This window comes from Ochotona princeps, chromosome 17 (genome assembly GCF_030435755.1).
Source record: "Ochotona princeps isolate mOchPri1 chromosome 17, mOchPri1.hap1, whole genome shotgun sequence".
Lineage (NCBI taxonomy): Eukaryota > Metazoa > Chordata > Mammalia > Lagomorpha > Ochotonidae > Ochotona > Ochotona princeps.
Window position 1 is genome coordinate 45,736,209 of NC_080848.1, and position 26,852 is coordinate 45,763,060.

At 57.8% G+C, this 26,852-nt stretch overlaps 1 protein-coding gene across 1 annotated transcript; it reads left to right on the plus strand.

The window, feature by feature from the left end:
• The first annotated feature begins 131 nt into the window (after positions 1-131).
• USP22 (ubiquitin specific peptidase 22) lies at positions 132-25,971 on the plus strand. The gene is made up of 13 exons (XM_058676022.1): positions 132-503; positions 13,022-13,154; positions 16,959-17,072; positions 18,301-18,402; positions 19,704-19,873; positions 21,161-21,308; positions 21,788-21,893; positions 22,450-22,608; positions 22,976-23,102; positions 24,030-24,121; positions 24,736-24,798; positions 24,922-25,071; positions 25,490-25,971. Exons 1-13 carry the CDS (start codon positions 333-335, stop codon positions 25,530-25,532), a joined length of 1,578 nt encoding a protein of 525 aa, XP_058532005.1. The 5' UTR covers positions 132-332; the 3' UTR covers positions 25,533-25,971.
• The last annotated feature ends 881 nt before the right edge of the window (positions 25,972-26,852 follow it).

Below are 26,852 nucleotides of genomic sequence, written 5' to 3' on the forward strand. Positions count from 1 at the left end.
TCGCGGTACTAAACCTCCGACCAATAGTAAGGGCCTTAGCGGGCTTCGCCCCGCCCCCTCCTCTTCGCCCAGCCTTGGCTGGGCGGGGTGACGTCATCTCCGCCCCGCACCGCCCTGCGCGCCCCGGGCTCGGGGGCGGCGCCTGCGCAGTCGCGTCTTTGTCCGCCCGCGCCGCCGCTTTGTTCCCTGCGCCCCTGTCCCGGCCGGCTGGGCGAGCGCCGAGCAGGACAGCCCGGGACCCCGCCGCGCTGGCGTCGTCCTCGCCCCCCTCGCCTCCTCCTCCTCCTCCGCCCCCGCCGCCCCCGGTGCGCGGCCGGGCCCTGCCACCCGCCATGGTGTCCCGGCCGGAGCCCGAGGCCGAAGCCATGGACGCCGAGCTGGCCGTGGCGCCGTCGGGCTGCCCGCACCTGGGCAGCTTCAAGGTGGACAACTGGAAGCAGAACCTGCGCGCCATCTACCAGTGCTTCGTGTGGAGCGGCACGGCCGAGGCCCGCAAGCGCAAGGTGCGGACGCGCGCGGGGCGCGGAGGCCGTGCGCGCGTCTGCGGGAGCGGCCAGGGGGCCCTCCCCGTGCCCTGGGCCCTGCCGGGGCGGTGCGCGCATCGGGGGCCCCTGGCCACCCGGACTGGGGAGCGGCGGGTCTGCTGGAGCCCCAGGGAGACACCCCCACGTCCGCCAGGGCTTGGGCGGTGGGTGGGCTCGGGGGTCCCGCGCGTCGCAGGTCTGGCTGTGTGGGTGCCCGCACGCTGCACCCCAGCCTGCGTGCGTGGCGAGACCCGCTGGGCGGTTGCGTGACGGCCCGAGAAGGTGGGAATTTCGCCTTTCTGTCCCTAGAGGCCTCCTCCTAGAGAAGGAGTGAGTGGGGTGCAGGAGGTGGTGCCCCGTGTCTCACGTTGCGTTTCCCCACCCCCCCCCAAAGCAGTAGCCGGTTAGTGTGTTGGCATTCTGGAAACAATGTCATTTTTTAAGTCGTCCTGGCCCGGGATGCGTTTGTTTGCTACCTTGTAGCGCTGTTTTGCAGTGGCGCCTCTGGATGGGGTGACCCTTGGTTGAGATGGCAGGGAGGGTTCGCGCTGCGTCTCTTGTTGTTGTTGTTGTTTTATCAATATCGATTGGGGAATGAGCTGAAATCGGAAGCCGGTGGGGGTCCCTATCAGGAGCAGAACGGAAGTCTTGCAAATGAGCCCCGCCTAAAATGGAGCGGTCTGGTTGCTATGGGTATTGGAGCGCACCGCTGGGAGCTAGAGGCCAGTTCTCAGTTTCTGGGGCGAGGATGTGAGGACGCTTGGTGTGGGGAACGTCTCCCTCCTTCTCCTTTCCTGGAGTTCGAGAGTTGACTTGCCTAAGGAAGAAGTTGCATTGCTCTGCTTGTTTCGCTGGCTGGTTGGAAAGTTACGCCACTTCCGGGTGGCTGGCTGGGCAGGGCCTGGGGGTCACGCCTGCAGGACCCTCCTCCGTGCTTCTCTCGCTTGAGGTACGTTTCTAGCACTCTGGGGAAAAAGCTTTGAGAAGCCATCTTTGTGAGAAAACCCGAGTTCCCAGGGAGGTTGGCATGTCAGTTAAGTGTTGTCATTTTAGGAGAGGTGGACTGTGGCTTTTGTCATCATCGCAGTCCTGATGCAGCCCCACCCTGTGGCAGGTTTTGAATGCGACCAATGTCTTGCCCCTTCAGGGCTGGCTGGTGCGGAAAGGGCACGAGCCTGACACACCAGCTGCTTGGAATGACTTACGCTTCAACACTTTTAGGAGCCGGTGATTTCTAAAGATGTGTTTATTATTGCTTAAAAGGTGGTTTTACAGACAGAGAAGGAGAGACACGCAGATCTTCCATCTGCTGGTTCACACCCATAGTGGCTGGAGCTGAGCCGGTCCAAAGCCAGGAACTTCCTTCAGGTCTCCCACGTGGGTGCCAGGTCAGCATCCGTCACTGCTTTCCCAGGGGTAGTAACAGGGAGCTGGAGCAGAAGTGGAGCAGCGGGCTAATCCTCTGTTAGCAAGGCATCCCAGATAGGCATCAGTTCTAGTCCCAGCTGTTCCATTTCCCATCCAGCTCCCTGCTTGTGACCTGGGAAAGCAGTCGAGGAAGGCCCAAAGCCTTGGGACCCTGTACCGGCCTGGGGGGCCTGCAAGAAGCTCCTGGCTCCTGGCTTTGGACTGACCCAGCTCCTGCCATTTTACAGCCACTTGGAAATGGTCCAGCAGATGGAAGATCGCTCCCTCCCTTCCTTGGTAACTCCTTCAAATAAAATAAATACATTCTCTTACATTTTTTTTCTAGACTTTATTTTTAATATTTATACAGTTGAGAGGGATGCATGTCCATGTGGGCCTCTGATTAGGGTGCTGAGGTTTCTATTTTTTACTTTTTCTCCTGTGTCTGCGGGAGAGGGGAAGGCTACTCTTTGCTGTCAAACTTCATCAGCACCTGGAAATGGAGGACATAAATAAATCTGGAAAAAGACAAGAAAATGCAACTGCTGGAGCATGAGCTGGAACCAGTATGGGATATCAGTGTTGCAGACAGAGGCCTAACCCAGTCTGCCAGCCCTGGTAAAGTGTCTTTCTCCATCCTTTGCCTGTGAGAATTCTGCAGTTCTGACTTTTGGTAGCTACCGTAGTTAGAATGTTTTCGCAAAGTGCACTTTATTGCTGAACAGCTGTCAACTGGGGCGGTCAGCCTGCTTTCCTGTCCTTAGGGGAGTTAGTTGATGGAGGAGGGGAGGGCTAGAGAGAAGAGAAAGCCACCTGGGCTGGGGCGGGGGAGGGGCTGGAAGGCACAATCTTGACTCTGTCCCCCTCAGCTTGGGGAAGCGAGGGGTGGGCGTGTTTTTGGAGAAGGTGCTGGCTCCACATGACTTGCATATCTGCCCTAGTGGGGGAGTTAGTTGGTGGAGGCACCTGTGTGTTCCCCATCCCTCTGGAGGCTTGTAAAGAGCAGGTGTCTCCCAGTGGGACAGCTAGAATGGAAGCCTGGCATTCCCTTGTAAGAAGGGAGCGGCTCTGGCCAGAGCTTTCTGTCTGGGCCTTGGGTTTGCTGCAGGCTTTAATCTGGAGGAACCCTGGGGATGTATGAGCCGGGGTAGGGGGTGTGTAAAGGAGAAAACCCGAGACGGGTGGTTGAGGTTCAAGAGAGTGCCTACAACCACCGGCCTGGCTCACAAATTGTGAGTTCTGGGGGTGTTAGTTCGGGCGCCAGGCCAAGGAGGTGGCCTCTGCTTGGGTTCTAGGGCTGTTCCGTGTGGAAGGGGAGGTGGGTTTACGTGGGAAATGGCCTCAATGTTGCTGTCTCAAGGCGGAGCCCTGGGGATGCATTTCCGGGAACGGTTACTGCGGGGTGTGCTACCAGGCGCCCTGCATTGTCTGGCCGGCTGCACTGGGTCGGAGACCTTGCTCTTACCCCAGTGTGCACCGTATGGAGAAATGTCCATCACAAATGGACCACAGAGTTGCCCACGAAAGACAAAACCAAAGCAGTGCCTCTGGGTGTGGAGACCCTGACTCTGTGAGCTTCAAGTGGGATGGTCCGCAGGAGGCTGGTGCATCCTGGGAAGGTAGGCATGTCAGTTAAAGTGATAGGGATTGGCTCAGTGGCTAAATCTTAGTCTCGCAAGTGCCAGGATCCCATGTGGGCACTGGTTTGTGTGGGAAAGCAGTCAAGGCCAGCCTGAAGCCTTAGGACCCTGTACCAGGGTGTGGGAGACCTGGCTCCTGTCTTCAGATTGCCTCAGCTCCAGCCATTGCTGCCACTTGGGGAGTGAACCAACAGACAGAAGATCTTTCTGTCTCTCCTCCTGTCTGTAAATCTGATCTGCCTTTCCTATAAAAATAAATACATACTTAAAGAGAAGGAGAGCGCGAGCGAGCACGCTATGGTTCTGTTGGGCTGCCCACATTCCAGCTCGGCTAAGCAGGGATGTGGCTGGCGGAGAGCCGCCATCACACGCTCACTGCCCAATGCCTGCAGCAACCGCTGGGGCTGGAGCAGGCAGCAGGGAGGGGCCCAAGCCCCGGAGCCCCTACCAGCTGCCTCCCAAGACACAGGCCACTGGTTGCGATGACCCTGGGCTAGCCCAGACTTCAGCCAGGAACTCCTCCTGTGCAAGAGCCCAATCACTTGGATGATCTCTGCTGCTTTCCTAGACCACTCGCAGGGAGCTGGATGAGAGTGGAGCGGCTGGAATTCACACTGGCCCCATGTGGGCTGCTAGCATCACAGATGGCAGCTTAACCGGTTAGACCACAATACAGGCCCTGGTTTTTTTGTTTGTTTTTAAGGTTTATTTATTTAAAAGGCAGAGTTACAGAGAAAGGGATCTTGCATGCACTGGTTCAGGCCCCAAGTGACCACAGCGGTCAGCACTGGTCTGGTGTGAGGCAGGAGCTTTTTCTGGGCTTCATGTGTGGCTGCAGGAGCCCAAGCATGTGGGCTGCCTTCTGCTGCTTTCCCAAGCCAGTGCAGAGAGCTCCAGCTCCAGTCGAGCAGTCACAGGAGATGCCTGTACTGTACGTACCATGCCACAGCACTGGCCTTGTAGTGATGTTTTTTAAGTGTGTTACTGTAAAGCTTTTCTTTTCACCCCTCTAATGGATGGATGGGTGAGTGGATGAGAGAGTTCTTACATTTGGCTTTGAAAAGCTTGGGCCGGGCCCGGCGGCGTGGCCTGGCGGCTAAAGTCCTCACCTTGAAAGCCCCGGGATCCCATATGGGCGCTGGTTCTAATCCCGGCAGCTCCACTTCCCATCCAGCTCCCTGCTTGTGGCCTGGGAAAGCAGTTGAGGACGGCCCAATGCATTGGGACACTGCACCCACGTGGGAGACGCGGAAGAGGTTCCAGGTTCCCGGCTTCGGATCGGCGTGCATTGGCCTGTTGAGGCTCACTTGGGGAGTGAATCATCGGACAGAAGATCTTCCTCTCTGTCTCTCCTCCTCTGTGTATATCTGGCTGTAATAAAATGAATAAATCTTTTTTTTTTTTTTTTTTATATATATAATCCATTTTATTGTATTGTTGTTGACAATCTTTACATAGTTAACTATAGTTGAAGGAAAATCAAGAAAGAGAAGGAAAAAAAAAAAAAAAAGGGGGGGCTTGGGCCTTTTGAGTTATTAACCTTCCCACAGTCTGAATTTTGCTGATGGCAGAAATGGCGCAAGTTCAAAATGTTTTTACATTTTTAGTTTAGTTGAAAGGCAGAGTGACAGTGAGGAAAAATCTTTCTATCCGCTGGTTCGGTTCATCCCACAAGTGGCTGCAGCAGCCAGGGCTGGGCTGAGCCAAGAGCCTGGAGCTCTGTCTGCATCCCCACATGGGTGCAAGGGTCCAAGGGCTTGGACCATCCTCCATTGTCCTCCATGGCGTCAGCAGGTGAGGGGGATGGAAGCAGAGTGGCCATGACCCGAACCTACACCCACATGGAATGCCAGTCTTGTCAGTTATAGCTTAACCCACTGTGCCAAACCGCCATACCCTCTAAATGATGTTGTACCCCTGCGTTGTGTTTCCTGTAGAGTGGTAGTCCGGCTGGAGGCCAGGTCAGCCTTGGGTTGACCTCCTCAACAGGCTCTGAAGACTGCCTTATGCGCCCCTGATGTGATGGGCAGCCAGAGGCTTGGGTGGGAAGAGGGAGGGTCAGTCTTGAGGGCTGGAAGTGACCTTGGAGCCTTTTCCTTGCAGCAGAGGCTGCTGGAGAGACGAGAACAGGGAGGGGCTGCTACCGGTGTCAGCAGCTCCGGGCGGGCTGTAGGACTAGCAGGAGCAGCGGCATGGAATGGGCTCTCAGGTGTTCCGATGGCTCCTTACAAACACAGAATCCTGGAACTTCATGTTGGGGGGAAGGGAGTCTGTACAAAGTAAATTTTCACAGCTGTCCCTTCCCTTGCATAAGAGTTCCTGGTGGTGGGAAAGCATCCTGAACTTCTGGAAAAGTCGCCAAAGATAACGCATGCAATTTGCCTTCTTGCAAGTGTTACTTTCACTGGATCTACAGTGATGAGGGCCATGAGGCCGTATGTGGCCTGGGAAACGGGCGCCAGCAGCCAGGCTGCCGTGCCCTGCTGGTGGAATAATACCCGCAAGTTGTCCATGGTTGTAACAGAAGCTTTATTAGAAAATCCACTCCTGGGCCCCCTTTGCGCAGAGCGGAGGGGCGAAGTGGAAGGGGTGATTGAGATATGTATTAAGGAATTTTATGCTCCTCTAGACACGTGGGCTGGCAAAGGGGCAGTCTATGCCCCAGTTATGTAAGGACTGTCCATTCCGGTGTGTCATGGGTTGGCTGGAACTGGCTCCTGTGGCCCTCCTGTTCTGTGCTGAGTCTGGGGAGACATGCGGGGTCTGGAGCAGATCCAGTGCCTCGCCTCCAGTGCCCTGGGTAGGCATCGGCTCGTGTACCTGTCTGCGCTGGACTTGGGGTCGCCTGCAGCCACGTCAGCTGCTGCTGCAAGGCCACAATATTTATTGTATTTATCTGAAAGGCAGTTACAGAAAGAGTGAAAGATGGGAGAAAGAGAGGTTTTCCATCCACTGGTTCACTCCCCAAAATGGTAGCAGCAGCCAGGACAGGACCAGGCTGAACTTCATGCAGGCTCCCATGTGGGTGCAGAGCCCAAGGGCCCCAAGGACTTGGACCGTCCTCCACTGCTGTCCCAGGTACATTAGCAAGGAGCTGGGTTGGACATGGAGCAGCCGGGACTTGAGTCGGTGTCCGTGTGTGATACCAGTGTCACAGGTAGCAGCTTTACCCACTGTGCCACAGTGCTAGGTCCACAAAAAGAACTTTTTTCTTAGGATTTATTTATCTTTTTTTTTAAGACTTATTCATTTTTATTGCAGTCAAATATATAGAGAGAGGAGGAGGAGAGACAGAAAGGAAGATCTTCCATCCAATAATTCACTCCCCAAGTTAGCGCAATGGCCGGTGCTGCGCTGATCCAAAGCCAGGATTCAGGAACTTCCTCCAGGTCTCCCATGCGGGTACAGGGTCCCAAGGCTTTGGGCCGTCCTCGACTGCTTTCCCAGGCCAAGGCAGGGAGCTGGATGGGAAGGGAGGCAGCCAGGATTAGAACCAGTGCCCATATGGGATCCCAGTGTGTGCAAGGCGAGGACTTTAGCCGCTAGGCCACGCCACCGGGCCCACGATTTATTTATCTTTATTTGAAAGTCAAATTTATAGAGAGGAGAGACAGAAAATCTTCCATCCACTGGTTCACTCCCCAGGTGACCTCAAGGATTAATGCTGAGCTAATCTGAAGCCAGGAGCCAGGAGCTCTTCCAGGTCTCCCATGTGGGTACAGGGTCCCAAGGCTTTGGGCCGTCCTCGACTGCTTTCCCAGGCCACAACCAGGGAGCTGAATGGGAAGTGGAGCTGCCAGGATTAGAACCGGCACCGATATGGGATCCCAGCGTGTGCAAAGTGAGTACTTGAGGCACTAGGCTACCACGCTGGGCCTGCAGAGGTTTTTTTGGCTTGTTTGTTTTAGAGAGAGAAAGAGAGAATTCTTAATATTGGAGCTGCCTCTTGCTTAGTGTTTTATGCTCTGTGGCATTGGTACCTGGTTGTTTCAAGCAGTAAGCCTTGCCCACCTGCTGCATGGGATCCAGGTCTACTTGACTCAGGAGGAATGGTGGGCTGCAGGAGCGAAGCCACAGGCCCTGCTGGCAGGCCCTCAGAGCCACCCTGCAGAGTGAACATTGCCACCACTGCCTCCTGCCTGCGTCAGCCAGAAAGACGTGTGCTTGGTGAGACACGGCCCTGCCACACTGGCCCCTGCTCAGCATTCCGGGGAGAGTGCCTCCTGGCTCAGCAGCAGGCACTGTGGCAGGAGGATCATAGCCACGTGCATCTGGTGCCACGGCGGCCGTGCCAGGTGCACACAGAGCATGTTCTGGGCAGCACCCAGGCCAGGCAGCCAGCATGGGGTGTTAATGGAGCAGGCTCGTCCAAGGCCCTTGGGAGAATCTGATCCCGGGCTCTTCTTGTTTTTTTTTTTTTTTTTTTTTTGATGATTTTTACATAGATGATTAGGGTGCAAGGGGTCAAGGGCTAAAGGGAAGTAGGTAAGACCATTGTTTCCACATTCTCTTTTTTCCTTCCTGCATCTGGGGGAAGGAGGGAGACAAAGGGAGAAGCCACCCCAGCCTCCCAGATGCTTCTGTACCCTGGAATGGAGGACAGGGCCCCCAATATGGGGCAAGTTTCAAGGGTCCTGCTCAAGAGGTTTTGATAGTTTCAAGTTCTGCATTACTGCTGATCTCACCACTCCAAGCGTGATGAAATCTCTCCAGAATCCACCGGCTGACATAGTCTACCTTAGTCTCCATTTGCCCAGATATTTACTGCCAACACTTGGTTGCAGTAATTGATTAATTTGTTCTGTCCTCTGTCGTCTGTTGTGGTACCAGGTATCCTCTGCAGGCTCCAATATACTGCCATATTCCTCCATGTACACGTGGCTATGCTGTCCACTGCTCCATCTAAGCTTCTGAGGAGGCCCAGGTCTGACCCATGCACTCCACAGTCAGACCATGGAACCTGCAATTCTCTCCATGATTGGGGTTCTATGTCTAGCAATTCACCTGGGGGGAATTCCCAAATAAGCTTCATCTGAGGTGATCCCATACTGATTCTTATGTGTGCTTGCCAATACCACGTCTGGGTCAGTTCTGACTCCAGCCCTGTCTTTGCAAATCAGAGTGTTGGAGCCCATCCCGATCCTGCCCACCACACTCGGCCCTCACGCAAACCAGTGGGAATGGCAGCCTAGTCAGCGACTTGCAATAACCCCCACCAGACCCACCCCTGCCTGGTTCCCATGCTTGTCAGTATGTACAATAGATTGGTCCAGTCTGTCCCACATCCCATTCAGCTCTCATGCATGTCAATAGGCACTGAAGCCCAGTTCACCCCAACAAGCCCCACTACCCAGCCCACACACATGCTGGTGGCTGCCACTCTGTCTGGCCATGCCTGCCCCAGGCCTGGTTCTCATGCTCACCAGTCAGATAGGCAATCCAAGAAGGAGGTGCCCACTGTTTCCCTACTGGGCCCACTCCTACTCCTGGACCTTGCACTCTCTAGGTGATTCTGCAGTTTAACTTGACAGAATTTGCCCCCCTGTGCCAGCATCTTCCATCCGCTGCAACAGAGCCTTACCAACCCACACTCACTCTGGCTTATGTATGCACCACTAGGAACAGTCAACCCAGCCTGGTCTGCCCCCATCCCAACTCACACTCTCCAGTGGGAGTGGTGGTCCACACAGCCCCCCTGCCGGGTTTGCCCTCTTTCCCCTTGGTCTCATGTGTGCTGGTTGGGTGCTGTGGCCCAGGTTAGCATGACCTGCCTCACCTCACCCATTTGCCAGTGGGTGATATAGCCTGGCAAAGCCCAGCCCACCCCCAATTCCAGCTCATACTGGTGGGGGCTACAGCCTAGTGCAGCCCATCCTGCCCCCAGTCCTGGCCCCCATGTGAACTGGGTTGTGTTGCCACCCAACAAGGCCTGACCCACACTCCATTCTGTCATTCAGATTCACCATTGGGTGATGTGAACTGACCCGGCCTGGTTTGGGCTGCTCCCGATCATGGTTCTTGTGCTCACCTGTAAGGACTGTGTCCCGACAGAGGAGATCCCCAAGCTCCTCCATCAGAACCTTTTCTAATGCCAGATCTCACGCCCACCGATGGGTCCACAGACCAGCCCTACTTAGTCCACATCCTATCCTGGCAGTAATAGTGGCCGTTTCTGACTGGCCCTCATCCATTCCAGTTGTTACTGTTGGGTGTTACAGCCTGGCCAAGTCTATCACACCCCAGATCCAGTCCACACTTGTGCTGAGGGACACTGCAACCATGTCCAGACCAGACAGCAGCCCCCACTCTGGCCCTCACACTCACAGCGGGAACCACAACCCTTAGCTCCCCAGCCAGGCCTGTTCCCAGCCGTAGATCTTGCATGTGCCAGGGCTTGCTCTGACCTAGCTTGATGCAGTCCCTCACCTGTCTTGGCCTTTTCCTTGGGCGCTGCAGCCTAGCCTGACCCACTTGTCCCCAATCCCAACTCCCGCTAACAGGTGCTGGCACTTGGCCCTGCCCAGTCTGTTCCCATTCGTGGCTCACACAAACTGGAAGGTGCGATACCCTAGCCCAGTCTGGCATGACCTGCACTCTAGCCTGGTTTCTGCACTAGCCAGTGGGTTAAGGTTTGCTCAGCCCTGCCCAGTTCACCCCTTCCAAAACCAACCCACACACTTGCCAGTGGATGGAGATACCTTGCCCAACTCCCAGGTCTGGATCACATGCTCACCAGTGGGAGCTATGACCCCATAGGGGAGTTTCCCAGGTTCCCCCACTCAGCCCATTCCCAGACCCAGATCTCACATGCGCCAGCAGGTGCTAGGCCCTTACCCGGCATAGCCTGCCCCTCCATCTTGGCCTTTGTATAAGCTGGTGGATGTTGCAACCCGGCCTGCCCCACACCCTGTTTTAGGATGCACATGTGGGTGCAGTAGCCTGGACCTGCCCAGCTTATTCTCAGCCCCAGTACCTTTGAGTGTTCTATGATTCTGTGATCACACCTAGTTCAGCCAGTCACCACCCCAACTGTTAAACTAACCAGTGGGACTTGTATTTCCACAGGGTTGGGCCCACTTATCCCCCTCAGGATCTACCCCCAGACCTGGTTCTCTCACCTGCTGGTTAGTGTCATGGCCCTGCCTGATGTGACCTGTCCCCTGATTCAACAGTCAGTCAGCTACTGGGATCTAGCCCTGCTAGACAGGCCCCCAGCCCGAGCTTATGTGCGTCAGCATGTTCTACGCTAACAAGTCCATTCCAGGACTGCCATGTGGGCTGGTGGATCGGTCTGACCCATAAAGATCTTCTGGTCTCTCCCCTCCAAACCACCAGGTCTCAGTCCCCTCGCTTACCTGCAAGTACAGTGGCTCTGTTGTCGAGAGTCCCTCAGGATTCATTCCTCACCTACACATATGGTGGCCTTATCCATGGACGTCCCTAGGCCATAATTCATCACCCCATGTCCCCAGAATTCATTAGGCCAGGCTGTGCCCCGCCCACCAGCCAAAAGCAGCCGATGGAGCGGAGGTTGCAGTTCACATGCCTGGCTCCCCGGCTCTTCTTCATCCTAAAGTTTGACTGATTTGAAAGGAGGAGAAACAGGGCTTCCATCCCCTGGTCCAATCCCCAAGTGGGCACAACTGCTGGAGCTGAGCTGATCCAAAGCCAGGAGCCAGGAACTACAGCTGGCTCCCCCTCCCTCCTGTGGCTGCAGAAGCCCAAGCACTTGGGCGTTTTTCCAATGCTTTCCCAGGTACGTCCAGATCCTAGAGAGAGAGAGAGATCCAGAGAGTCAAATTCTAGAGGGAGCAGCTGCGACTGACATTGGACCTGACTCTCAGATGCAGAACGTGGTGTTGCCAGCAGGAACCTAACCCACTAATGCTGGCTGTGAGTCCCTGCTGGGCCCTCACAGAACCTACTGCTTGCCTGACCGCTCAGGGACACCTGGCTAGCAGCGGGGGCCTGGATCCTCCCCCTCTGGGCACCCTGGCTCAGTGGTCTGAATGCCACCACAGTGACATTTACTGGTCCTGCACGGTGGGGAGCCCTCTCCGGACCCAGATCATCCATGCTTCTCCCACCTTGCTTCCTGCTCGCAGTCTTTTCTTGCAGGGACGCTCCATGGAGGTCACACCTGACCTCCTAAGGGGGTAACATTTGTTCCGTAGAATTTCGCAGAGCTCTCGGCTCTGTGCCCAGTCCTCCACGGCCCCCACGGTGGACCATGGCTCTCTTCGTGGTCACTCTTAGCATGTGCAACCAGATGGCCTGTGTGTCCGGCTCCTCTTGGGCTCAGTGGGCCCTCCTGCTGCAGAGCAGACCCAGTGAAGGCTGTAGGAGTCAGGGTGCCTCTCGAGCTGGTTTTTACGCATTATCATCTGCTGTGCCGTCTGCCTATTCTTCATTTTCTGAGCTTATTTGAAAGGCAGAGCAAGCGAGACACTCACATTGAGCCACAGTCTCACACACGCACACAGAACCCAAGTGACAATGTGTGAGAGTTCCCATCTGCTGGTTGGATTTTTACATGGCTACAGCCACCAAGGGTTTCCCCGTGAGTGGCCAGGGACCCAGCCTCCAAGTCCTTGGCTGCCGCCTCCCAGTGTGCGCGAGAGCAGCAGGTGGGTCTGAAGTGAAGTGGCCATGGTTCGGGCGCAGGCGTGTCCAGCAGCGTCTCATGCACCACGTGGGGAGAGAGCACTCGGTCACGTGATACCATGGCGTGTTGATCCAGGTACTGGGTCTGCGCTCAGCACTTAGGCAAGACCAGGCCTGAGGCTTGTCCCCAGTTTGACATGGAAGAAGCTGGTTTGGGCTGTCAGTGTCTGCGGCTTGTGACCGCAGCGCCCTCTAGGGGAGAGCAGCGGAAGACGGGCCCCAGTGTTTGGGTCACCTGCCACCTGTGTGGGAGAGCCAGACTCAGTTCCAGGCTCCCTGTGGTCCTTTGGGGAGGAAACCAGTGGACGGAAGATCTTGATCTCTCTCCCTCATCACTCTGCCTTTCAAATTAGTAAATCTTTTTTTTTTGTGTGAAGGTTTTGTGTATTTGTTATTCCTACTATGTGTATTAGCTGAAATCCTCCCATGACAAGCTGAAGATGGAGTGTGTGCCTGTGGTACACGTGTGTGGGGGTGTATACGTGCACATGTCTGTGGGTACCCTGTGATTCTTCATCAAAGGTGAAGAGTTCATGCTCCCTGTTACTGCTGCTAAGTCCTTCCAGAACTGCCTGGGAGAACCCCTCACAACCCCACCCGCCCAGCCCTGCCAGTGTTGGGGCAACCTGTATGCCGTGGTCGAGGGGGGTGTAAGTCGCCGGTCCCCGCTCTGGAGTCTGGATTCTCCCACCAGCATACCCCAGGGCCAGAGCACCTATGGGTGTGAGCTGCAGCTCTGGGCTTGTGTGGCTCATGGCTCACTAAGGTGCCTTGTCTGCATTTCAGGCCAAGTCGTGCGTGTGCCACGTGTGTGGCGTCCACCTGAACCGGCTGCACTCCTGCCTCTACTGCGTCTTCTTCGGCTGCTTCACCAAGAAGCATATCCACGAACACGCCAAGTCCAAGCGCCACAACCTGGGTGAGCCCCCTGCATGCTGTGCCTTCCCCAGCGGGCTGCGTGCAGGAGACCTGTGCTGGAGGGCTGGGAGACACGCAGGAGCTCCCCCTCCGCCAGATGACTGCAGCAGCTCAGCGCTGGGCCGGGGGAAGCTGGACACCCCATCCGCGTCTCCTAGCTCACTGGGCCATGGTCGGCAGCCTCCCAGGCACATTAGCAGGGAGCCAGATCAGAGGCTGAACAGTTCCATTATGGTATGCAGGCGTCAGAAGCAGTGGCTTAGCCAGCGCCTGGTGCTGACTTTTCGTTACATTTTGGAAGTCAGATGTTTGCAGCAGCCAGCACTGGACCAAGCCCGAGCCGGGAGCTTCTTCCAGGTCTCTCCTGTGGGTAGTTGGGCCACCTTGCACTACATTCCCAGGCGCATTAACAGGGAGCTGGATTGGAAGTGGAGCAGCCAGTATTAGAGAGAGTGGCTTTAGCTGCTATGCCACAATGCCAGTTTGATTCTCTCAGCAGTTGAGGCTGCTGTCCCACCTGGGCTGCCAGTGGGCATGGTGGACAGGTCCTGGCCGGTGGACCGCCTGGGCTGCCGGTGGACCGCCTGGGCTGCCGGTGGGCATGGTGGACAGGTCCTGGCCGGTGGACCGCCTGGGCTGCCAGTGGGCATGGTGGACAGGTCCTGGCCGGTGGACCGCCTGGGCTGCCGGTGGGCGTGGAGGACAGATCCTGGCCGGTGGACCGCCTGGGCTGCCGGTGGGCGTGGTGGACAGGTCCTGGCCGGTGGACCGCCTGGGCTGCCGGTGGGCGTGGAGGACAGGTCCTGGCCGGTGGACCGCCTGGGCTGTCGGTCGGCGTGGAGGACAGGTCCTGGCCGGTGGACCGCCTGGGCTGCCGGTCGGCGTGGAGGACAGGTCCTGGCCGGTGGACCGCCTGGGCTGCTGGTGAACAGGGATTAGGCCTAGTCCAGCACGCTCCAGAAGTGTGCAGTGTGGGCTCCCACTGGCAACCCTACTGACCAGTGGGGCCCTGACTGCTTGGAATGAGTAGGTGTCGGTAAAGTTTGCTTTGAGAGAGCAGGGAAAGCCGCACCTACAAAGCCAGCATCCCGTAGGGGCGCTGGTTCAAGTCCCTGCTGCTCCACTTCCCGACTAGCTTCCCGACTAGCTCCCTCATCCTGTGCACTGTTGTCTTTAAGAACCATTTTATTGCATGAAACACATACTTGAATCTGAACCCTTTTTTTTTTTTTTTGGTGGGGGGAGGGAGTAATTTTTCCCCTTTTTTGCATTTATTTTAATTGTTTTAGTTTTTGCAATGATTACATGGTTGATTGGGGTGGAAAGGATCGAGGTTTAGGGAAAAGTGGGTGAACTCATTGTTTCCAAATTGGTTATTTCTTCTTGTTTCTGGGGAAAGAAGAAGAAAAGGGGGCAGCTACACACGACTTTGCACACGTCCCAGTACCCAGGGATGAGGAATGGCCACCTCACATCAACCCAGATCTCCATGTGGACATACTCCAAGGGTCCTGCCCAAGTGGCTTGGATAGTTCTGGAATGCTGTTGATTTCCCCAATCCAAGAATGATGTCACCTTCCCAATGTCCGATGACTGAGATAGTAAGCCTCAAGTCTCCATCCACTGAGGTTTCTTTGCTGTCATCGTTTGGCTGGGCTAGTTGGTTCTGTTCTCCTTCTGCTACGGCACCAGATGAGCTGCCGTGTTCTCCATGTGCATCAGGGCCTGTGTGCATTGCTCCGGCTTTTGCACTGAGGAGGGCATGTTCTTGCAGGCGAACCCAAGGACCGGGGCCAGGGGTCCCAAGCCTCACTGGATCCTCTGCCCCCAGGGCTCACAAACCCGGCACCCACCTCGCAGGCAGGCCAAGAGACCTGGGCCAGGCGGCCCATGCCCCTCCAGATCCCCCGCCCCTTGCAGGTGGGTCCAAGGACCCCATCCCCCCTGGTCCCCCACCCCTGGGGCGGGGGTGATTTTCAGTTATCTGTGTGAGGAAGAGAGATCTGTATTTTGAACCGACAACCTGGAGAGGCAGAGCCTCGGCACTGGCTGGTGTGTTTCAGTTGTCTGCTTCTTGTTCTCCTGAGCCAGTTGGAGTTGTCTTTCCGTACCTGCTGTGAGGCAGGGCTCTGGTTTCGCTGCTTGGGCCGTGCGTTTCCAGTCCCTCGCTCCCCCCACCCTGTTTACCAGGCCCTGGCACGCTTGTCGCCAGCCTCTCAACCTTCCAGGCAAGGTTTTCTTCTCGGTGCTACCTTGGCACTCTGGGCCACAGGTCCGGCTCCAAACAGGCACCACACTGTTGTAGTTCCCAGAGTTCTGTAGCTTTAAACTCAGAAAGTGCGGTGGACGCCACCCAACCCCAACCCGGTCCACAAGCACAAAACCGCATTCCCTTTATCCGGAGCTTGTCCGAGCTCTGTACACTGTGTTTTGGTCACATCCACCTCAATTCATTCCGCGGTGGTGTTGCAGCTATTTGGGAAATGAACCAGCAGACGGGAGACCTTTTTCTCTCTCTGTAAATCTGTTTCCAATAGAAATAAATAAATCTTAACTGCTTTCCTAGGCCATAAGTAGGGAGCTGGATGGGAAGTGGAGCAGCCAGGATATGAACCGGTGCCCAGATGGGATCCTGGCGCATGCAAGACTAGGCTGCTGCACCAGGACCATAAATATTTTTTTAAAAATATGAAGAAAGAAGGGGTACAAAGGGACCGATCATCCATCTGTTAATTCACTTCCCAAATGCTGGTCACAGCCAGGGCTGAGCCGGGCCACCGCTAGGAGCCAGGATCTCCCTCTGTGTTTGCTGTGTGTGAGGCAGGGGGCCTACAGCTTGAGCTGTTGCCTGCTGTCTCCGAGTGCATCAAGCAGGGAGCCGGGCTGGAAGTGGGACAGCTAGGACTCCAGCCAGCATAAAACGGGAGATGCAGCAGCCGATGAACCGGCTGAGCTCTGCCACTGTGGGGTTTTATGTATGTCCATTATCATGTTGAGGGCATTCCCGCACATTGCTGTTTCGTGCAATGTTTTTATCATGTTGAGTTTTGCTGGATGCTTTGTCTGCATGGGTAAGAATGCATTCTGCAACTGCGCTGCATTCGCTTACCATCTGCCTGGGTTGATTGCTTTTCCTGTATCCCGCCAGTCCTGCAGGATGGTTGATAGATTTTCTTGTGGCCCACCGTCTTGTGGTTGTGTTGTGTTCGGGAGTTGACTATCCCAGAGCCCTGCCCCTCAGTGTGCCACTGGTGTTTGGACCGTTGGCTTCGTGCTTGCATGGGCATTAGCAGAGCGGGGCAGAAGCCCCTTGTTGCAGGTGTTGGGATGGGGCGCTGTCGCCTGTGTGTGTGACGCACAGAAGGCACGGGTTTGAAGGCTTTGCTGAAGTAGTCTCCTGTCGTGTTCTGGGCCAGTTGGGTGGACTGCGGGTTTGCAGGAATTGATTGTTTCATGTGGGTTGGCGTGCAGTTGTTCATAATGTTCTCTCGGTAAAGGGTTTCACTTCTAATTTTAGTTGTTTGAGTCTTCCCATCCATCAGGCTAAATGTCAGCTTTGTCTTTGTTTTTTTTCCCCCCTATTTACTTGAAAGGCAAAGTTAGAGCTCCTCCATCTTCTGTTTCACTCCCCAGATGGCTGGGGCTGAGCCAGGCTCAAGCCAGGAGCCTCAGCTGGGTTTCCCACATGGGTAGCAGGAACGCAGGTAGCTGCTGGGTAGTACAGGGAGAGCAGCGTAGGGCACACAGCAGAGGGGCAGTGCGCACACCTGCATGTGTGCTGAGCCCTCCGCCCCTCGCTCTGCAGCCATAGACCTCATGTATGGCGGCATCTACTGCTTCCTGTGTCAGGACTACATCTACGACAAGGACATGGAGGTCATCGCCAAGGAAGAGCAGCGGAAAGCCTGGAAGATACAAGGTGTGCTGGTGCCCGGGGCTCCCGCGGGTGGAACCTTTCCCTCTCCATGATGCCCTACATACCCGGGGCTGAGAAACGTAGGGCCTGGCATAAGGTGAACAGGAGTGTGCCCTGGCCCTCCCCCACTGCCCGTCCCCCTGTCTGCGGCTGCTCGGCTGGGGTTTCCTTGGGCTGGCTCAGAGCCCTTTTGCCCTCTGCTGACTGACACATGCGCACATTGGGCATTGCCCTGGGAGCTGCTGCCGTTGTCTCAGCATCCGCGGGGCTGGAAACATTCGTTTGCAGGCACTGGTGTCAGGGTAGCAGCACCTGGAAGCCCTGCTCTCCCAGCCAGGAGTCGCAGACACACGGAACCACAGGGTGTTCTCAGCATACACACACAGAACCGCAGGGTGTTTTTGGCGCATGTGCACACGCTGTATCCCATAGCCCAAGAGCACCTGCTCCTGGCGTGGTCAGCCTGACCGCAGGAGGCTTCAGAAAGCCCAGAGGTTACAGGTGTCCTCTGAAGTGAGCCGGATAGTGTCACACAGCCCCACCTTTTTTTTTTTTAAACCTTAGGGTTAAAGAAACTGGGAGAAGGGAGGGAAAAAGAGAGAGAGAGAGAAGCAGAAGAACAGTGACAGAGATCCAGAAGACTCCAGTTGCAGTAACTTCTCGCAGGTCTCCCACGTGGCTGCGGGGTCCAAGCACTGGGCCATCCTCCCCTGCTTTTCCAGGCCATGAGCAGGGAGCTGGATCAGAAGCAGGGCTGCTGGGACTTGAACCAGCACCCATATGGGATGCTGGCGCCGCAGGGGACAGCCTTACCCACTGTGCCGGCGCACCAGCACCATCAGCATGCTTTTTAAAGGAAACACACCTGGTGGAAACAGCCGACAGTGGGAGCTGCTCTCGCCTGGAAACAGGAAGACAAGAGGTCTTTGGTTCACAGTTCTGTGGGTGCCAGGTCCACACAGCTCGCAGACGCCCCTGCGCTGCCTCACAGTGGGAGCACACGCGCGTCCCACCACAATGTTCTCAGCTGTTGGCTCCCATGCGAGGCAGAAAGAGCCAGGTCCCTTCCTCAGGTGCCCACAATGGTCAGAGCCAGCAGGCCACAGCCAGGAGGGACCCACATGTTGGTGGGACTCCCACATGGGCTCTTTCACCCTCACCCCAAACACCTGCCCCAGCTCTCTGATCCCAAACGTGTTGGTGTTCAAACCCGCGCTTGCGTGCATCCTAGGAGTCGGGGAGAAGTTCTCCACCTGGGAGCCGACCAAGCGCGAGCTTGAGCTGCTGAAGCACAACCCGAAGAGGAGGAAGATCACGTCCAACTGCACCATAGGTGGGCGTGGAGGGGAGGGGGACATGACAGCCAGCTGCACCATAGGTGGGCGTGGAGGGGAGGGGGACATGACAGCCAGCTGCACCATAGGTGGGCGTGGAGGGGAGGGGGACATGACAGCCAGCTGCACCATAGGTGGGCGTGGAGGGGAGGGGGACATGACAGCCAGCTGCACCATAGGTGGGCGTGGAGGGGAGGGGGACATCACAGCCAGCTGCACCATAGGTGGGCGTGGAGGGGAGGGGGACATGACAGCCAGCTGCACCATAGGCAGGGCGGGGAGGGGGACATGACAGCCAGCTGCACCATAGGTGGGCGGGGAGGGGGACATGACAGCCAGCTACACCATAGGCGGGCGGGGAGGGGGACATGACAGCCAGCTGCACCATAGGTGGGCGTGGAGGGGAGGGGGACATCACAGCCAGCTGCACCATAGGTGGGCGGGGAGGGGAGGGGGACATGACAGCCAGCTGCACCATAGGTGGGCGGGGAGGGGGACATGACAGCCAGCTGCACCATAGGCAGGGCGGGGAGGGGGATATGACAGCCAGCTGCACCATAGGTGGGCGTGGAGGGGAGGGGGACATGACAGCCAGCTGCACTGCACCATAGGTGGGCGTGGAGGGGAGGGGGACATGACAGCCAGCTGCACCATAGGCGGGCGTGGAGGGGAGGGGGACATGACAGCCAGCTGCACCATAGGTGGGCGTGGAGGGGAGGGGGACATCACAGCCAGCTGCACCATAGGTGGGCGTGGAGGGGAGGGGGACATCACAGCCAGCTGCACCATAGGCGGGCGGGGGGCTGCTAAAGGAGAAAGACTACGTCCACCTGCACCGTAGGTGGGCAGGGCAGCCACGGAGTGGGGCCCAGCAGAGAAGGGGCTGCAGTCGGGGGAATGTGCCAGCATGTGAGAAAGGTGGAGAGACAGAGAAAAACGAAATGCCTGCGGCAGCTAGGGCTAACCCAGGTGGGAGCCAGGAGTTGGCAGGGGTCTCACCTGGTGCCTCTGGGCGCCCTAGCTGGCAACTGGATGCCACGTACTCCTGTGTGAGGTAGTTGCCCACGCCAGCACATCCCGCCCTACCCAGCCATCTCACACGGCCTGTTATTACGAAAACTGCAAATGCACTTAGATAATCCTGTCTCCATTGAGCGACCGAGGGGTGGAGTGGGGGTGGGGTGAGTGCTGCTCAGGCTTCGCATGCCAAGTGAGCGAGCGCAGGTGCGTCCTGCAGGTGGGCGGGGCTCATGCACTGTAAGCCCGCATGGCAGTGATGGCCTGCGCTGCCTCCCTGCAGGTCTGCGGGGGCTGATCAACCTGGGCAACACGTGCTTCATGAACTGCATCGTGCAGGCGCTGACCCACACACCACTGCTGCGCGACTTCTTCCTGTCAGACCGGCACCGCTGCGAGATGCAGAGCCCCAGCTCCTGCCTGGTGTGCGAGATGTCCTCTCTCTTCCAGGAGGTGCGTGCTGCGGGGCCCTGGGCAGGGGCTACCGGGGAGCTGAGGGCCAGCGCCTGGCGCCCCTTCCCCTGTTGTGCGTGTTCCTCCCACCTCTAACACAGTGGCAGCAGGGCTGTACTCGCCGCTCAGATTCAGCTCAGCACGGGTACTTGAGGACAGAGTGGAACAGGGCCTAGAGCTGCGCACGTGGGGGATTCAGCCACTGCTTCTGTTGGCACCCCGCCCTCTCAGAACCTGGCAGCCCCCTCCCCCTGCGGGATGTGGCCCAGGTTCACCCCACCAGGTACGGAGCTCTGGCAGCCTCAGACAGAGGAGCCCCTGGGTAGAACCAGCACGAAAGCAGCAAGGCTAACTCTGTGACTTTCTAGTAATAACGGGATTGTAGACACTTCAGAAAGTGAATGGGAAATTAAATAAGGACAATTTGATTTGGACACACAAAATGTTGCATTCGGGGGCTGGTGTTGTGACATCGTAAGTAAGCCGCTGCCTGCTATGCCAACACCCTGTTGGGGTAGTGCTTAGAGTCCCGGCTGCTCCATTTCCAATCCAGCAGCCTGCTCAGTGTGCTTGGGTCCCTGCACCCGCATGTGACACACCCAGATGTGGTACCTGGCGCTGGCCTCGGCAGGCCTTAGCATCTGCGGCCATCTGGAGAATGAATTAACATGTGGAAGGTCTCTGTGCCCCTCCGCACTCAAACTCTGACTTGTAAATAAATCTCTTAAAAGCTTGGAATCCATGCCTAGCTTTTTAAATTTTATTTATTTGAAGGGCTGAGTAAAAGAGAGATTTTCCATCCTTGGGTTCAATCCCCAGATAGCTGAAATGGCTGGAGCTGAGCCCATCAGGAGCCAGGAGCTTCCTCAGGGTCTCCCACACAGGTGCGGGGTCCCAAGGCTTTGGGCCGTCCTTGACTGCTTTCTCAGGCCACAAGCAGGGAGCTGGATGGGAAGTGGAGTAGCTGGGACATGAACCTGTGCCCGTATGGGATCCCGGGGTGCATGCAGTGGAACAATTAGCCAATTGAGCCATTGTGCTGGGCCTGTATCTTTTTCATAATATTTTCTGTGGTTTTTGTTTTATTTTTTTAATTGAGAGAGACGGACTTAGACTGCTCCATTCCTCTGGTTCGTTCCCCAGATGCCTGCCATGGCCAGAGGGGGCTGGGCTAATCCCTGGAGCTGGAACTGAATTAGGGGTTGCCAGTGAGGGCCACACAGCTGCCTCCGCAGGGTCCCCGGGGATGGCTGTGTGACATGGGCGTGCCCTCTTCTCTCCGAGCAGTTCTACTCGGGGCATCGGTCCCCGCACATCCCATACAAGCTGCTGCACCTGGTGTGGACACACGCGCGCCACCTGGCGGGCTACGAGCAGCAAGACGCTCATGAGTTCCTCATCGCCGCCCTGGACGTCTTGCACCGGCACTGCAAAGGTGGGTTAGGCACCCGGCAGAGGGCCAGGTCAAGGTCAGGCCCCGTGGGTTTGCAGTGCACTGCACATTTTCTAAAAGGAGGAAACGGGCTCCGATGTTGCCCTCTGACCTCTGTGACCCATCTCAGGATGGGGTGATCTTGGAGAGCGAGTAGGAGTAGCAGGCGCAGAGAGCCCAAGACACAGCCACACCCTGAGGTCCCCAGATGCCTCAGCCAGCTAGGCAAAGGCGGGGCCTGCTTGGGAGTGTGTGGCCACACTGGGACACAAGGAGGCTCAAGTGTCCTGTGAGAAAGGGAGGCCTTACGGCTGCCCGGGCCAAGGCCTTGGGGTCTTGGTAAGTGTGAGGGAGGGGATACCCAGCCTCCAGGATGCCCCACTCGGCACACACCTGTTGGCCAGGCTCAGCCGTGCCGGGCTCTCAGGGACTCAGCTGCCCTGGGGGCGCAGACACTGACCCAGCACCCTCGGCTGCCCCAGGTGACGACAACGGCAAGAAGGCCAACAACCCCAACCATTGCAACTGCATCATCGACCAGATCTTCACTGGGGGGCTGCAGTCGGACGTCACCTGCCAGGTCTGCCAGTAAGTGTGCGGGCACCTGCAGTGCCTGCTGGTGCAGTGTACTAAAGCCCTAGGCAGAGGCTGTGGACAGGCACTCAGCCTCTCCGTGGGGCAGATTGAGTACTGGTTTGATCCTGCAGAAGCAGCTTTGACTCCAGGCTTTGGCTCTGAGCAGCCTGCACCTCCCAGATGCCTCCAGCCACAGCCCCTGAGCCCGCAGCTAACCCACTTTGCCCACTGCAGGAGCCCCGGGCGGCTGCCGGCATCCATGCAGGGGCTGCTGAGCTTGGCTCTGGCCCTCAGTATTGAGCAGGCGCTGGGGTCTCCACTGTCCCGTGGTGGGGTGGAGTGGGAGGTGGACATGCAGTGCCCAGGGAAAAGGTGGATCCTGGGGCCTGGAATCAGCGGGCTTCACAAAACCCCAAGGGGCGGCATGACCTCTTAGCTTGGGCAGCTCGCTTCCTGACCATCCCCACTGGGGCCGCCCGTCATCCTTTGACTCCAGGGTGAGGTGAGAGGAGTCCAGGGTGGTCCTCAGTGCCTCTGCCTCCCTGTCTCCTCCCCACCTTCCCACCAGCGGTGTCTCCACCACCATCGACCCCTTCTGGGACATCAGCTTAGACCTCCCCGGCTCCTCCACGCCGTTCTGGCCCCTGAGCCCGGGCAGTGAGGGCAGTGTGGTAAATGGGGAGAGCCATGTGGCGGGGACCACCACGCTCACCGACTGCTTGCGTAGGTAAGCGGCCTGGAAGGCCACACCCCATCCCCCGTGGGCCACTTTAAAGCCCCCGCCTATCCTATTGGCTGTCGCTGTGATTAAAGTACTCGCAGTGGGGATAGCTCCCACTCACAGCTGCAGGGGCCTTGGTGGGGACCTCGGAGTAGAGTGCCTTGTGGGGTGCACTCAGACCCTGTCTGGCCACACCCTGAGTGCTTGCTCTGAGCAGTGGGTATGGGAGGGGATGGCAGGCCTGCTTTGCTCCCAGCGTACACAAGTGCCCATGGGTGCCATCTGCCCCGACTCCACGTCACATCCTCCCTTGGATCTCCCTCCCCGCTGCTACCCCACTACCCAGCCGGCCACCCGCCCCTCTGTCCTGCAGATTCACCAGGCCGGAGCACCTGGGGAGCAGCGCCAAGATCAAATGCAGCGGTTGCCATAGCTACCAGGAGTCCACCAAGCAGCTCACCATGAAGAAGCTGCCCATTGTGGCCTGTTTCCATCTCAAAGTAGGTCTGACGGCTGGACATAAGGCCCCACTGTCAGGGCCGGCACTGCCACCCTCGGCGTGCACCGGCCGCAGTGGGAGCAGGGAGGGGGTGGCTCATTACCTCCAGCCGCCTGGCCGGGCATAGCTTTGGGCTTAAACCAAGACACCCCATCACAGCCAGTGGCCTTGCAGGCTGCAAGCAGCTTTGTCTTTTCTAATTTATTTTGTGACTTATTCATATATATTAGAAAAAATAGATTTACAGAGGGAAGGTTCACTCCTCAAATGGCCACAGCGGCTGGAGCTGAGCCAATTGGGAGGAGCCAGGAGCTTCTTCCAGGTCTCCCACACAGGTGCAGGGTCCCAAGGTTTTGGGCCGTCCTTGACTGCTTTCCCAGGCCACAAGCAGGGAGTTGGATGGAAGTGGAGCCTCCAGGATATGGGATCCTGACACTTGTAGGCAGAGGATTAGCCAGTTGAGCCATCGTACATGCCTTTCTTTCTTCCTAATTTACTTGAAAGGCAAAGTGATGAGGGAGAGACAGATTTCTTTGCACAAAGTCACAGAAGAAGACCTGAGAGACTCCCAGATGGCCACAATGGCCAAGACTGGACCACTTCTCCGCTACCTTCACAGACACATTAGCAGAGAGCTGGCTTAGAAGTAGACCAGCAGGGACACGGACCAGTGCCCATGTGGGCTGCGGGCACTGCAGGCGGTAGCTGTGACACTGTGCCACCGCTACTGCCCCTTCCCGACTCCTGGCTGGTCTCTGCCGGGTTGGCCTTGCTGTGGAAGGCTGCCATAGGTCACCTTGCTGTGTCCCCAGAGTCCCCCAGATACGACCTGTGTGGGCTCTGCCTTGTGTCCTTGCCCCAGGTGGCCGGGGGCGGCTCAGGGAGCCCCCGCCCGGCCCTTACCCTGTGCTTCCCCGGCCACCTGCAGCGCTTCGAGCACTCGGCCAAGCTGCGGCGTAAGATCACCACCTACGTGTCCTTCCCCCTGGAGCTGGACATGACGCCCTTCATGGCCTCCAGGTGGGCACGGGCTGCCCGGGAGGGTGGCTGGCGGCCAGCAACAGCTTCCCCGTGTAGTTCTTCCCTTTGTTATTTTTGGTTTTTTAAGAGGTTTATTTTTACATAAAGGAGTTACAGAAAGAACTCTGAGGGGGAGAAATGGAGATCTTCCATTCACTGGTTCGCTCCCCAAATGGCCTCAGGGGTTGGAGCTAGGCCGGTCTGAAGCCAGGAGCTTGTAGCCTCATCTAGAACTCCCACGTGGGTGCAGGGGCCCAAGGTTTGAGCCATCCTCCGCTGCTTTTCCAGGCCACAAGCAGGGAGCTAGATACGAGGTGGTACAGCCGGGACTAGAACTGGTAAGCGTGGCGGGTGGTGGCTTAGCAGGCTGTGACATAACCCACTGTGCCCTACTTGGTGTTAACTGGTGGGGTGAGTTCCCCTTGTACTTCCCACCTGGGGTGGGGCTGCACTCAGCCCACAGTCTCTCAGCTGCACTCCCCCCGAGCAGCCCACGCCCCCCTGGGAGAGGACCATGGTGGAAGCACCAGGAAACGTGGCCGGGCGTGGGTGCAGGTGTTGGGGCAGGTCTGGTGTCCCCTCCGAGCCGTGCTGAACAGCTCCCCTTGTTCCAGCAAGGAAAGCAGGCTGAACGGGCAGTACCAGGCACCCACGGACAGCCTCAACAATGACAACAAGTGAGTCCCTGCCCTCCCAGAGAGGGAACCCTCCCAGCCGGGGCCCTGGCGGGGCTCCTGGGGACAGGGGAGGTGCACACAGGTGCCACCATGGAGTCAGCCACCCCGCCTGCCCACTGCCAGGTACTCGCTGTTTGCTGTGGTGAACCACCAGGGGACCTTGGAGAGCGGCCACTACACCAGCTTCATCCGGCAGCACAAGGACCAGTGGTTCAAGTGTGATGATGCCATCATCACCAAGGCCAGCATCAAGGACGTGCTGGACAGTGAGGGGTGCGTCCCGGGCGTGGGGCTGGAGGGAAGAGGTCCCCAACCCCCAAGCCCATGATGCCCACATCCATGGCACCATTCGGGGAGGTGGTCTGATGGCCCAGGTTGCGGGGGCTCACTCTGCAGTAGATGCTGTGCTGGTCTTGGCGGCACTTGCCTGGCCACCTCCCAGCGTTGGCAGGGCCACATAGTTGCCTACTTGGCCCTGCCGGGCCCAGCACACCAGCACCCGTCCCTCCCATGCCCCAGCTGGGGTCCTTCCCAGGCCAGGCCTGCAGCAGAGCCAGCTGCTGGGAGCTGAGCGGGAGGGCTTCAGATGGGGGCCTGTGGTCATGAGGACCACTCGTTGGAGAGCCGTGGCAGGCAGCTGGTGGCGAGAGTCCTTGCCAAGCCGGGCCAGCACACTTGTCTCTGCCCCCAGGTACTTGCTCTTCTACCACAAGCAGTTCCTGGAGTACGAGTAGCCTCGTCCACGGCTGGCCAGGGAGGACGACTGCCACGCGTCGGTGACCTCGCAGGCGGCCCCACGCCCGGATCTTCACAGGGCGGCCGTGGCAGTGGCACAATGTGGGTGGGCTGTCCCTGCAGTGCCCCCACCCTGCACCGGCCGCATACACCCAGGGATCTGTGACGGTGGGCAGACGGCCCAGGGCTCCCGCCAGCCCGCATCACACTCCCTGCATGTTGGAAGCGCTGGCTGGTGCGGTCCAGGGTTTTCTAGAAATAGGCTTTCCTGACCCCTCCCTCCTCTGTTTCCATGGTGATAGGCCATGGCAAAGCCTCGGGCACTGAGTCTGCAGCAGGTTGTGTACACAGGGTGGTGGCTCCTCCACCCTCCCGGGTGGGCTTTGCTTTCTACTTGGTGCTGTCTTCATGGCTGCCCTTCCAGAAGCTTCTGGGCCCGAGGTCTGCTGTTGGGTGGGTGGAGGTGGGGCGGGCAGGCGGGTGGTCCCATTGGTCTCCTTCCTGGATTTTTCCCCCCCTGGTTTTATGTCCCGGTCCTGTCCATGGTCAGGGTTGCTGGCAGCTGGGGTGGCCCCCGGGCTGCTCGTGTGTTGCTGCTGGAGTGAAGCTGCCAGGCCGGCACCCGCCTGGGTTCCCCTGTTCACGGGTGCCGAGATTTGCATGAACACATTTCTCTCGGATCAGGAGATTCTGAGACATTTGAAGCTGCAGAAGGTGTCCTCAGCTAGAGGCCAGAAGAGAGTGGGCGGTGAGCCCCCGGCTGGGTGGGCAGCCCAGGGCCGGTGAGTGCATTTTGGGGACCACAGCATTGTCACCTGCAGCACGAGAACTTGCCGTGTTGATCTCCCAGTTGTGTGTCCTGCATTCAGCGAGGCCAGGAGCTCATCTTCTGGCAAGGGCAGGCGCCCTCCAGGATGCTTCTGGAAGGGCCTGCCTGCCGAGTGTCCAGGTGCGGTGTGGTCAGGCCCGCGTGCTGGCCTGGGCTCTGCAGCAGTCAGCCCTGGGCCCTGTGTTGCTGGCCCGTCTCTGGGAGCCAGGAGGCCCCTTGGGCATCTGTCATTACCTGCGTTTCTGAGATGCTCGGCATCTCCCAGCAAGAGGAGTGGACCCGCCCTTGGCAATGCCCGAGGCCAGTGCCCTGAGGCACACGGAGGGGCCAGAGCCAGGCTTGCTTCCGCATGACCCCAGGACCCCCCCCCCCCCACCGCTCTCACATTCCGCTCACTGCGCGTGCTTCCCGTCGTGACTTTCCTGTGCCCCTGCCAGTCCCAGTGACTCGTGTGCTCCTCACCCCAAGAACAGTACCGTGAAGAGAACAG

Coding starts and splice junctions, on each gene's coding strand:
- USP22 (XM_058676022.1), top strand. CDS start 333: ATGGTGTCCCGGCCGGAGCCCGAGGCCGAAGCCATGGACGCCGAGCTG. Junction 13,155..16,958: donor GTCCAAGCGCCACAACCTGG/GTGAGCCCCCTG, acceptor CTCGCTCTGCAG/CCATAGACCTCATGTATGGC. Junction 24,799..24,921: donor AGCCTCAACAATGACAACAA/GTGAGTCCCTGC, acceptor GCCCACTGCCAG/GTACTCGCTGTTTGCTGTGG.